Here is a 13,851-nt window from a genome sequence, read left to right as displayed (position 1 = left end):
AACTGATTCAATAACCGAACATCTTTTATCCTTTTTTTTATATCTAATTAAGGTTACTTTTTAAAAAATTAAGATTAAAAAATAAGACTAGCTAATTGAGTTCGTAGATTAGCCTCAAACCAAACAAGACTTTAACAATTCCTTTTAACCTACCTTAATACACAACAAGCAACGCTCACTTTCAGGCACCACATGACCATATCATGAAAGCCATTAGAGTGTGACTGCAGGGAAATGTAAGTGGAGTTCATACACAATTGAACTTATTTAGCATAATTCATAGATGATCAGTAAACATCAGAACCCTTGCAATCCCATTGTTAGGTGGCCATCGCTGCTGGTTTAGCCTATATGGCCTACCTACAATCATCAGAAGATCAAATTAGGCTGTGTGCACGGCAGAATGAGGGTTTTTTTTCTTACAGCTGGAATTCACCAGAACATCAATTAGATCATTTAACTCAGTCTGCATAGCATCAGTTTTGAAATTTATGTCCTTCAGATGCTGCATCTCAACAATCAAAAGGTAAATGGTACTACACTAGCAAACAGAACCAACTCATGATGCTGTGATGCATAAATACAATGTGCATGGTATGTTACTGTACAATTTCTTCTTCCATTTTAAGAATGGATCAAGGAAATTATTTTCAGAGTTTTTATCAATTATTCCTACCTATTATACTTCTTACTCTTTGAACAACACGCACAAATTCAAAGAAAAGGTTTGAGTCCATGCCCATAGAACTATTTACAGTGGAACTTCCAGTAACACAGGTTCCTGGATTTCCACCAACAACAATATCAAAACTACCAAATTCTTTGATAAAATCCTCGAGCCTGTGAATGGTCAGCTTCCCGATACCTCCTAACTGCCTCAGTACACCAGATTGTTCTGTGTTGTGCCACCATCTCCTCATTATTTTTCGGTTGACCTCAGATGCTTCGACTGAAACCACACATTTAAGATGAATACCAAGCCTATGCAAGGCAATCTCTGCACCTCCAATTCCAGTATAGATGGACAGCACCCTCAGTCCATCTGGATAAATGTCCTTCAAGACAGACAAAATATAACCAATTGTGTCTGACTGAAAGCTGTATTTGAGTGCATTGAGTCTTTCAGCTGGCTCAAATCCCCAAAGTCGAGTGTGGTTAACTGGGTAACCCAGGATGGGTTCCACTTGGTGAGGCTCGATAGGGCTTAACTTGTCTTGGCCCACCCACATCAGGTTAAATGTCTTGCATTGGTGAAGAATATTTATTTGCTGTTCTCTAGAAAGCACTCCTTGTGAGTCCAACATTATTTTCCGAAGCTGCTCACACAGCTGACCAACGCCTGTAGACTCAGAATTTATGCAGCTTAACTGCTTCCTCGTGTCCCACGAAGGCCACCACCTCTTGGTATGTGGGAACGCGTCTTCAATAGTCATTGGTGGCTTTGGGAGGATGCAAGATCTTTTCTGAGTAGGAAGATTGTGAATGTAGCCTTCCTTTCTGATGAAAGCAGAAAAAAATCTAGTATTGACAAACTCTGGCTCAATTCCATACAAAAACTGTGATAATTTTCTCCATGTCTCCTGGGAGACATCCAAAACATTTCCATAGAAAAAATAAGGTGGCTTGGAGATGAGCCCATGAACTTTTCGTTGGATGTTTGGTGTCATCAATTCAGGTACTTCCTCTTTAATCAACCTTTCTTCTGTTGAGCCCCCAAGCATATCATATGAATTTGGCTTGGTATGGGAAGCTGTTTTCCATTCATCCAACTTCCCTTGCTGTCTGTGGGTACTACTGGAAGCTTCTTTGTCATCAAGGATGTGTTTGGCCCTTTTTATCATTACCTTCTCTTCATGGTCATAAAGACTCATGTAGGAGCTCGATGTATATTCTGGACACTCTGTTGTTACATTACCTATATAATCAAATTCTCTTTTGATGATACTTTTACCATTTACTTTAACCTGCACAGAACAGAAAGCATAAACCTTCAGTGAAGAATGGTAGAATGATTCTCAGTGAGATAACGACAATTCCAAAAGAAATTATATCATGGAATTCTAGAAGTAGATTTCAGTTTAATAGGTAAACAGGTCTGATCAAGCTTCATCTTAGTCCATAAGAGATTTTGAATAACAGAAAATTATTAGAGGTGTTGAAGAAAAACTAATTTATGCTGTACAGGTATCAAATATAGGCAAAAAGACAGTAACTTAATAAAATCTAATCAAGATTCCAGACATAATATGCTGTAATTAAGCCATTGAACAACTAGAATAAGACCCTCCTAACAAGTTACATAAAATGAAAAGGAGAACTTCATCTTGGTTCTCATGGCCCTGGGAAATAATTATTTTCATGCAATCATGTGCAGAATGCAATTGAAAAGTGCTTATTTATACACTCCTTTATGCATGTTATGACGGAGAAAAGCTGTTTTATAAAGGAAAAATTCCATCAAAATAAGCAGGATTTTACTACCACTGTCAAAATTAAAGAAGAGTAATAATTAATTGCATGTAGAGTAACACTTGGTGGTCAAATGATGCCATCGCTTATATCACATGCATCTACCTTTGGATTAGTTGTTCAGAAAGAAAGGAACATTGAACGACACAATATGCAAAGAAGAAAAACACAAGATGTTAAGACTGAAGAGATAACTTTTAAGTGTATCTTCTCCAGATCTTGGCGTACCCATTCTGTTATTAGGATAATGTTAGTACAATGGTATAGCACAAGCACATGTTGTATACTTTAGTGGCATCCATGTTTATAGTCAATTCCAGAGCAGCATGTGGACCATCTATGTCAACTTGTGTTGTCTTGAGAAAGGCACAGTTATATGTTAACCCTAAGAAATATACTTTTCTCACAAATAAAGTCATTTCCTTAGGGTTCATAATATCTTCTAAATGAGCCTCCGTCAATCCCAAGAAAGTTAGAGCTATCAAAGAATGGCCTAAGCCCTGTAACATAGGGATGTTAGAAGTTTTCATGGGCTTACTATCTTCTACCATCAATTTAGTAGAGATTTCAGCACAGTTATAGCCCCGATAACTGATTGCCTTAAAAAGGTGAGCCTGAGTGGTCAACAAACACTACCAAAGCTTTCACAAAATCAAACAACTCTTGTCGTGCCCTTTCCCAACTATTCTAAAGTCTTCTGAGGTTGCATGCAAGGTTTCAAAACTCAGTATTGAGATAATATTGACCACCCGCATCGAATCAAATTATTTTTATAATTACGTAAAATTCTAAATATGATTTTAAAATACAGGATTTCTTATAAATTTAAAAAAATAAGAAAATAATAATTATTTATATATGAAACCTGAAAACTAAAAAAATATGTTAACTTACTCAAAACTTTGTTTTCTCCTTTCTTTTCGCTCCCTCCCCCACCTCTCTCTCTCTCTCTCTCTCTTATTGCTCGCAAGTCAATTTATTTTTTCAGTTCTTTCTCCCTTTTCTTTCTCTTACTGATGCTCATCAATTTATCTCTTTTTTTTAGTTTCTTCTCCCTCCCTTCTCTTTCCCTTTAACTCTCTCTATGACTACAGAGAGTAAGATAGAGATCGAAGGGAGAGAGAGGGAGGCAGCTCGTCGGAGAGAGTAGAGAAAGAAAGAGAGATAAGGCGTCGAAGAGAGAAAGGAAAACAATAAATAATAAAATACTAACCCGAAGTCGTCGAAGGTCAAGGTCGTTGGATCTACCATGGGTGTCATCGATGGGGAGAAAAGAAGAGAAACAAGAAAAGAAAGAGATTCGGGTTGTATCCTTCTTGGATCTGACCCACATCCATATTCTTGGACCATTTTGGGCGGGATCAACCGATCCTGACCTAATACGGATCAAATATTGGCCGATCCGATAAATACTTGGCTGAAACCAGTCTAACAATCCCGATCACCCCAATATGCCTTAAACAAATGAGCCAATCTATGAGTCGGTTCATGGAAGCCTCTTCTTATCCATACTTTCCAACATTCTACCTAATATAGTAGATGAAACTAATTAAATTTTAGATATTGAGATCATATTTGCTAGAGACGATGGAACTCGATGGTACCCCAATACGTTAGAAAGGATGGTCTAAATTTGATGACATAGCTTGATCGAAGTGACTTAGAGCGATAAGACCCTAACAGTCTAGAGCAACATGAGAGCAACAGAAGGGCATATTCGATGTAGTTAAGTTCTCTCCCACCTGAGGAGAATAATGCGAACTTCATCGATAGATCATATTAGCGCATGTATTAGCTCAAGAGACGCCGATAGCTAATAATCCCTCTTTTAGGAAAGTGATTATGAGTCATATTTCATTACATATTTATTTCTTTTTGGTGTTCAGAATTGTATTTGCTTATTTCTAGCATTTAGAATTGAATTTGCTTATTTTCAATGTTTAGGGTTGTATTTGCTTATTGCATTTGCAAAGTTCATATATAAACCAACTTATACCCGGTTAGGGTTTTAACAAATAATTTTGAGATTGTTTCTACCTCCTTTATGAGATTTGAGTGTGAAACCCTGGTTTGAGGGTAGATATGTGAAACTCTACCTCTCTTCTCTGGCCACCTTCTTTCCCTAAAACCCTAATGAGTCCATTGTATCACACCAATACCAAAAGAAAATACATATATTGCAAAACTTCAACGAGCAAAGCATAACAATCTAACGTCAAAAAAAGTGTTAATTACAACTCTCTGCAGATTAGATTCCAACATAATCAATAAAGTCAAACCAAGAAACACGAAATCTAGTATAATTTAATTATATAGAGTACTTGAACTCAGAAAATAAAAAAGACTGTGATTGTTAAATGTTGACACCTCTTCTTGATCAACTCCCTTAGCATATCGGCTTGCAAAAATAGAATCAGCAAGCTCCAGAATGGAAACTTCTGGACCTGAAAAGTGAAAATAGCCAGGTTGTTAGATGCTGAGGAATGAGTAGGCTTCTCACCAAATTCTGGCAAGATAATGAAATCATCTAAGAAGTCAAACAAGAGGGATACCGAGTCTTGAAGAGGATATATTTACAAGAAACTCACTAGCAAGTATGAAGTTTAGTTACAAAGGTTGTCATCTAATATTACAGATGAAACGACATGAAATGAAGATGAACTGGGTTGATGGAAAAATAGCAGAAATTTTATCAAATGACTTGTGAAGTGTTACACAATAAAAAGGGAGTCCTAGTGTACGAGGCTCCGGCAAATGGTAACCCTTACCACAACACCAAGTGATTCCCTTTAAATTACTGCATGATGTTCATTTAATTATTTATTAATGCTAGTGGCACAACACATTTGTTCACAAGATATCACTGTTATGTTTAAAAAGTTCGAGCAAATTCTACAGTTAGTTCAAGTGATTTAGTTTATTTGACTGATTAGTCTTACACTCAACTTTAATTAATTGTTTGGTTGTTTATGTTAGTCTCTAGTTTGGGGAATATTCACAACGATTACGTCATAGGATCAGCCCTAGATTAGGATTTAGATCAACCTCAACTTGGATATGGACTTCACATGGAAGCCAGGAACGCAGCCCTCTTGCAAGTGTTTACTTAATTGCTTAAGACCTTCAGTATAACATTATGGCTAGCTAGAGTTTTGAAGCAGTGGAAATATTTTGACATTAGGGCTAGCTAGAGTTTTGGAGCAGTGGAAATATTTAGGAAATAAATAAAATTAAGAAAATCTAAAGCAATCATCATTAGAATATAAAGTAAACATTGTACAAAAGGAAACAAACTTTTGAGCAGTGGAACTCTTTTGACTCTAGTAGGAACTCACTTTTGAGAGGATAAGGTTTTTCTTTTTTTATTCATGCAAATTACTGCAAGAATATGTCTGTAACTTAATGTGGCATTATTGGACCATATATATGTCCTTTATACTATGAGATAACAGTGATATACATATTATGTCATTCTAGAACCTGCATTCCAGTTTGTACAAAAGCCTAATACAATAATAACCTTTTGCAGGAAAAAAAAACTTTTTACAATGTAAAATACAGACTCCGCAGAAGCAATATAGCACTGGTTACATAACTTACCGCATTGTTGACATTCTACTTACCAAAATAATCAATAGCTGATGATACTTCATCTTCAGTGAAGCCCATTTGCAGCAAAGAGAGTGTTTTGTCCATCATCCCAAACAGAGTTTCAGCAGAATTTCCCTAACATTTTATGAACTTAGAAGACTCTAAAATATTGCCAACTCAATGCTAGCTTTTAAAGACGTCAAGCATCAAAGGTCTAAATTGTTGGCAAGTTTGTGGTATTACATGATAAAATAAAAAAATTAAACCCAATTAATCACTTTCTTAGCAGTAAAACAATAAAAAGTGAAAACAGATAGGTGTCTTATTTGTACATAACTACTTAACTACACAATCATATTTATATGAGAAACACCTTCTGAGGTCATTTATGTGGATGCAGTCCCTAAACCACTGCAGATTTAGGGCAGTCAGGCTGCAAATAAGTACGTGATAGGATAAGCTAATCATATTGTTATCAACAAGGGAGGAAGAATAAGATAAACTTGCATGAAGCTATTGATGACTTAAATAATAAGCTAGATGGAACAAACTAGTATAAACTGATTGTCTATGAAGCAAAAGTGTTTGGCGTCAACCTGTATGGCTGTATCCATTGGATACAAAAACAGATCTCAGGTTGCTATTAAAACCAAGTCAAGGGTTATAAACCCATATCCACCCTAATCAAACCTAAGATGGAATCATGCATTTGAATACCTACATCATAGTACAGGCAGACCAGTAAGTCTGTCAATTTTTAGATGCAAAAGTGGGTCATTGTTTGTTGCCTTGATGGAGAACCAAAATTTTAAGACAAGTTTATGATTGATTGTCGGTCTAAATTATACATTAATTAGATTGACAAACTAGTATTGACTTTCTAGTGAATATAAATAAGCAAATAATCCGAGAACAGAGTTCAGCAAGTATTTAAATTTTTTTTTTTTGGATGTTAAGTGAAAACAGTGTTTTGAAAATTAGCTAGCGCAGCCACCAACATGAAGCAGCGCAAACACAAAAGGCAACTCCATTTATGCTTGTTGGGCTGCCATTTGGGGCTTGGCTGGGGCCTAGTGGCTCACCTATTGGGGAAGCAAATCAGGCTGACTTTGCAAGATAGCAGGTCAGCTCAGGCTAACAGGTAGGCAAAGTTGGTCGGGTCGGGGCTTACCGGTTAGTTAAAAAACATAGGTTCTTCTTGACATTAAATAGAGCTTTCAGCAAATACAAGGATGATCATCAGATATTAGGATTATATTATCTTGGACTATAAAAAAAATTATATGTACTATATTAGTATATAAATATATATCATATATAATTAGTTTTTAGGTTCTATATATTAAGAATGTTAGACTGCATTAGTGCCCGCACACCGCTTAGGCACTACTGCCCACATACTACAAGCACCTTTTAAAACATTGAGTGAAAAAGAAACAGCTCCTTATCAGTTGAACCGACGTTGTTCTATTTTGAGGCTGCTTTTCTGTGACCATTTCCCATTAGCATTGCTCCATTACAACTACTACTAGTGTTCTCATGGATAAGCTGAGTTAAGGTCAAACTGCACATGACCATATGAAGTAAGAGAAGCATACATGTGCCATGAAGCGTAGATATAATGGCATTCAGTCTACATAAAATAGAGATCAGTACTATGAACATAGACAGAAAAAACCTCATTTTTTCCTGTGTCACCATCAATTGAGGCATTCATTTCCTCTTTCACAGGGAATCCTGCAGCTTGAACAGTAACTATGTAGTCTACAAGTTGTACTAATGGAGCATTTGCACCTGATGGAAGTAACAAACATTTTCATTGATGTAATTATGTAAAGTTGATCATATATAGCAACAAAGTTCAACTAAGTTAACACGGTATACTAGTATAAAATGATAAATGGAGAGTGTTCATTTAGTGCTTCCACAGTTTATATATGTACTTTAAACTGCATCATGATAACAAACAAATAGAGATGATAGCATCGAGGTATGGTGTTTGAAGAGTTAGCATTGTAAAGCAGATACGTAATACAATTAGATAGTCAGTAATAGCAATCCTTAAATCAGCTACACTATCTGAATCCCTGAAAAGATACAACTGTAGGTAACAGAGATATATAATACATTAAGAAGATATCCAGTTCTCATCCCTCACTTATTTAAGTGATAATATTTTTCATGGATCTGGTATTCAACTACAGCAGTCATCTTTTTTCCTCAAAGCAATCAAACAGGAGCCCAGTCTCCTGGACTCCTAAAATCAGTAATGAAGTTGATAGTACGTTTTAATTTTGAGGTTTTATTTGGCATAATTTGAAAGTAATTATCACAGGTAGAGATTCCAGTCACTCTCCTAATGTAGATTGATTGGTTATTCAAGAGAGAAGTTAGTCTAATCACAAAATATGTGGCCTATGAACAACAAGCGGTAGTATGGTTAATATAGCAAAATATGCTAAATTCAGCTCAATCAATGTTTGAGTCAATGTTCACCTCCAAATTCATACAATAGATCAAATGATCTAAGCACCTATAGAAGATCCTTTACCACAAATATGCAACATTAGTTTCTGGATACTTCAGTAATCATCCAATGGTTCAACAGTATATACAAACAATTGTAGAATTTAAGCCTTCAAGTCACTAATATTTTGCTGCCAAGCATTTTACTCAGCAAAAGTTGCATATAATCCCAGATTTGGCTTTATTCAAGGCACACTAAAATTTTACACCTAGGTATTGCTCAGTCATAATTATATCTTTGAGAAAAAGTGGCAAATTTTCTAGAAACATCATAAGTCTCACCCAGTTCTTAAAAGCATTTATAGTCATCTAATAATATAATCATCAGAAAATAACACAAGAAAAGAAAGCATAGATCCATAGAGCAAGAAGACATTCAAATTTATTACATTAATTAATTCATAAACTAGAAATTTCCTGACATAAACAAAATCCACTTCAATAATTTAAAAGCATGTAGAATATTTAGAGCTTGTAAATATAATTTTGAATAGTTTGAATAAATTGCAATTTATCATAAGTTCATAACTTCTCTAGGATAAAGGCATCATAGCTTCTGCTCGGAGGAGGAAACATCTTAACAATAGATTAAAAGGTAAGAAGTTGAAACTAGCTTGCACAACATAAAGGGGTCTAAACTAGCTTGCACAACATAAAGGGTGAGACCCGAATCAGTTGAACATAAAAGTGAAGGATGAGGTAATATTGCAATGGAGGAGTTCTGAAAAGACAGCAATCTGAAGTAATAATCGAATCACAAATTCACCATTGGAGTAAATCTAGAGGACCACTAGACACCACTTTTAAATTCAGCAAACTGTTATTCAAGAAAACAATCAATACTACACTAAACTGTTCAATTTAATGCGACTTGAATAACGATAAATGCCAACAATAAGAGGATAGAGCATTCTACAAGAGACTTATAAGGAAAGCATCACTACCAAGTTGATTTATTGCTGAATTAACTTCTTGCTCTGAAAAGTTCATTGATAATAGATATGACCTCCTATCCACATTGCTATCAGAAGGCGCCTGTGACAAACAAAAACTTATGATCATAGATGGAAAACTGAAATGAAAAGACTACTAAATATCTTAGTTAACCACAATTATATGGAAAAGAAGTGATGAACTCAAGCAAGAAGGGCCCATGCAACATTATGTTCAAACAACTAATTCTATAACCAGTGAAATGCCTAGACACTCAAGAATATTTAGAATTTAGAAACCTAGTATGAGAGAACTATCAAGCAACAGCAGTCATTTGGTGAGAAGAAAATGGAAATATCATCAGCTATTGGAGAAAGCGCCTAAAGCCCTATAGCCAACTAGATGATAGGCAAGAACATAAGAACACTATGAAAATGGCATTATGACAGCACACCACATTACTCAACATCCAAAATATGCTGAAATAGATATTCAAATGGTGAAATCCCGACACCAGTAAAATTAGCTACAGTAAAGGTAGTGGAAGAATCCGTGGTAAGCAACACATAACAAACCAAAAGCCTCTTGGATTATTCATGAATGTCACATAAGCAGAAGCTTCTTCGAGTATTCAAACTCAATTTAAAATTAAATATGAAATGGAAGACAGGAATTGAAACTTAACTATCACCTCATGTTCTTCATTACCATCTGCAGTGAACTCAAGAAGTGAATCGCCTTCATCCATGTCGGAGCTAGAAAAGCCTTCAAGAGAGCTTGATGTTTCAGGAGTCAACTTCTGAAAAGCCTATTTCATTTGAGACAATTAGATCTTAAATTCATCTTTAGATATTTAGCCTGAAAAAATATACACCAGAGCTCTTAACGTAAAATGATAAAAACATGACAGGCAGAAAAGGATGAATATTTCCCTGTTAGAAGTGAGAAAACAAACTTTTGAAGAATTCAAAACTACCTCATTCCAGATTGTTTGACTATCACAGAAATGCGAAACATGCCTTTTCTAACAAAAAAAAGGACATAATGCACCATAAATAGACACATTCTGTGCCAAAAATAGTTCAGGGGTTCCCATAGTGACAAAGTGGAGAATGACATTCTTAAGGATCACTTACAGATTGTGCAAGAAGAGCCTCCAATAAAAGCTCTGGATCATTTTCACCTGCAGGAAGACAATTGCAAGTAATCCTAAGGTTTCACAGGAAAAATAACAAAGAGTGATCTATTGGAGACGATAAGTGTTGCATCGATGGATATGAAAATGAAAATATTTTTATAAGTACACTAGCCTACCGTTTTCCTTCATCACTTTTTCAACAAGATCCGATGAAAATCCCATGCCAACAAAATGAGATCTTAAATGGCCAGATGATGACGACGGAAAACACTCCTACAATAAATCAGGAGAAGATAAGTGGAAAACCAGATAAAACAAACCAAAGGAAGATCTGGTATCATAAATTGATCTGATCTCATTAGGTTAACTATTTTTAAATAGGATGAGTTGCTAGGCATAAAAGTAGCATATAACTGGAGCGTTCCATCTATAGTATCCAATATGGGCTAATGGATCCTTTGAATAGGCTTAATTTAATGTTGATCTCTCTAATCAAACTTCACATGACATCAAGTTAAGATACATACTGTTGTTATAGATTCTGAATTTCTAAAGAGATGTTCAACCTTAACAAAAACTGTGTAGTCACAACTCATGGTATAAATGATTACAAAGAAAACTAATTTGTGCAAGTCATATGAGATCTTTGCCATATTAGTGGTATCATGTAACTGGGAACAGATAAGAGAGGAGATGTGGCTCTGCCAAGTTAAGCCTGAACATTTTGCTCTTCTCCTCCTTTCTCCCATGTGTTCCATTAGTATCATCCAACATCATTACCTAGTAAAAGCTCATTTGTTTTAAGATGCAACTACAAATAACTGTAACTGACTTGCACCTCATATATTAGGATCTCACTGGAAAAACTTACCATATAAAATTTTGACTACATAAGATAGAGATTGAGTCGAACCACACGGTTGTCATTACTCATTACTTCTCCTAATAGTAGTATTTGTTGTATCAGCTCTTAGAATTAAGCTCAATGCCTTATTCTGCAATGGAAGGTTGATCCTATGTGGGGATAATCTGAAATCCTTAATCAAGTAGTTTCTTGAAAAAGATATTGTGTTCATAACAATTAAAAAGCCATAATTTAATTATGTTGGCAAAAGAAAAGACCAAAAGGAGTCTCAAGGGATAATGCTTTAGCCATGGTATGAAATTTACTATCTAATGAAAGATACTACTATAATCCAACCAGGAAAAAAAAAAGAACAAGTAATAACATGCAGGGACTTTTAAAATCAAGGGAAGATACCTCCTTTACTATAAATGGTCCAGAACCAGGCTTCAAATCTGAGTCCTCAACCCTAGGTATAGCTTGTTGATATTCAATGTCAGCATTTGGATTTGCACTGCTTTCTGCATAATCTTCTATCTTAACCTATACAAAAGTAAGATAACACTACAGACGAAGCATAAAAATAAACATCTGTCAGAAAAAGACATCACTTTTCTTTCAATTGGTACCATCTCAATGCTACTGCAAATATTCTCTGTGAAGATTCCTCTCACAGTTCCTGCAAAATGGGCAATTTACAAGAAAATGTGAGTACCTTAAGGAGAAGAAAGCATGCAATTGAATTAATACCAAATATATATATATTCAGAGTAGAATTATCAAACCGAAGTAACCAAAAATCAGAACAAATTCGGTAATTTCCAGGAACTGCGCAAGATCATAATCCGGAATCCAGAATATTCCGCTACGCTTTCGAGAAAAGCACTTCCCAGAACACATTGCACGATTTCGCCCTTCCATCTTAATAGAAGGACAAAGAGCATGCATGCAAGGTAAAACTAGACAAACCCCCAAGAAAAAAGGACAAGGACCTCGAAGAATCTAAGGAACATAACGAATGCGATTACGAAAACCGAAGAGACACTGAGAAGAGGAGAATAAATAGATTAGGATACAGGCAGCTAAATCCCTAGCTCTAGATCACTCCGAGGCACCAAAAACAACCGCATCATTTCGAGAAAATATGGAGAAAAGTTACGCGACGCGAACCGGGGAAATAATGGTTAGAAGATCACCAATATTGGGAGAGAAATTTTGCGAGAAAACATAGAAAACAACAGTAATCTAGAATCGAAGATTAAAGAAGAGTGGAGAAGCATAGACGAACCTTGGCGCTCGTGAGAGAGAGAGAGAGAGAGAGATTTCTTATTTCGGACACTTAAAAAAAAAAAAAGAAGTTAAATAAGGGGAGGTGATAGTGGAGGGAGGCCATCGCATTTGACTAAAATGCCCTCGTCATGCGTAGTAAGCTGGACTAGGTGCAGCAATACAACCTGGATTCGAACTCACGAAACACTCGGAGGGTAGTTTCGTCTTTTTGTATTTAGAAATATATGTGTATTAAAATATGCATATTCCTCTAGATACTATATATCTAGATAAATAAATGACTTAGTAGTATTTCATAACGCTATATTTACTAAACACATATTTAATTAGTTATATTTTATAATGACGTAGTTAGTAAATAAGTGTTTAATTAGAGGAAAAATAGAACAAAATAGGAGAGGAAAACTGAGTTATTGTTGAAGATGAAAATGAAAAATGAGTTGGTTAGTTTGGGATCGAAATAAAAGGAGAAAGGGTGATTGAGTTGGGACAGTTAGATGCAGTCTTTTAACATCCATTTGATTAGGTTGGGATGGTTTTCTTTTTAAATACTGTTATCTAAATTTAGTGCATCAAACTAAACAATAATTTTTAAATTAAATAATGTATTTATTATTAATGCAGCACTTAGAAAAGCTATTAACCAAACAACCCCTTATACAATATGATTCTCTTTAAAAATTTGAGCCTTTATCTTATTAACGAGCTAAGAAACTGACTTTAGAAAGCATAAGGTAAATAGAGAATAATGAAGTTTTACCTGAAACTACTCTACAAATATTCCACAGATTGTTATGTGGAGAGAAAAATCACAAATAGATGAAACTCAATTGATTTGAAATTCTAATTTTATCAAATCTGATTTTGTTAGAACTATTAAGTGATGAGATTTCAATGAATTTGATAGATTTTAATATATGTGATGAATATGATGACTGAGGTTTTATTAAAGTTCGCGAGTAGAATATAAAAAATGAATATAATGGAATGAACTTCTATCTAATTCTAGACAACAAAATTAGATGGATTTCATTTTAGTTTCATTGTGTTTCAATAGTGA

The 13,851-nt window shown here is 35.1% G+C and overlaps 1 protein-coding gene across 1 annotated transcript; it reads right to left on the bottom strand.

Moving 5' to 3' along the window:
* Positions 1-505: 505 nt before the first annotated feature.
* LOC140775867 (probable inactive DNA (cytosine-5)-methyltransferase DRM3) lies at positions 506-12,830 on the bottom strand. Its single transcript, XM_073119339.1, has 11 exons — positions 12,790-12,830; positions 12,131-12,180; positions 11,919-12,044; positions 10,834-10,930; positions 10,656-10,702; positions 10,211-10,327; positions 9,531-9,621; positions 7,739-7,854; positions 6,093-6,195; positions 4,837-4,913; positions 506-1,964 (listed from the first exon to the last, which is right to left on the bottom strand). The coding sequence occupies exons 2-11, from the start codon at positions 12,131-12,133 to the stop codon at positions 663-665; spliced, it is 2,079 nt and encodes a 692-aa protein (XP_072975440.1). The 5' UTR covers positions 12,134-12,180; positions 12,790-12,830; the 3' UTR covers positions 506-662.
* Between the last annotated feature and the right edge of the window lie 1,021 nt (positions 12,831-13,851).

The sequence above is a fragment of the Typha angustifolia genome, chromosome 14, assembly GCF_048772165.1.
Source record: "Typha angustifolia cultivar Huaian chromosome 14, ASM4877216v1, whole genome shotgun sequence".
Classification (NCBI taxonomy): domain Eukaryota; kingdom Viridiplantae; phylum Streptophyta; class Magnoliopsida; order Poales; family Typhaceae; genus Typha; species Typha angustifolia.
The sequence above is the reverse complement of the archived record's forward strand: the minus strand, read 5'-3'. Positions and strand labels throughout refer to the sequence as shown.

Bases quoted from the DNA above. Each gene is read 5' to 3' on its own strand.
- LOC140775867 (XM_073119339.1), bottom strand. The intron at 10,703-10,833 runs GTAGGCTAGTGT...GTCTTCCTGCAG, and splicing joins AAAAGTGATGAAGGAAAACG to GTGAAAATGATCCAGAGCTT. The intron at 4,914-6,092 runs GTAAGTAGAATG...TTCACTTTTCAG, and splicing joins ATCAGCTATTGATTATTTTG to GTCCAGAAGTTTCCATTCTG.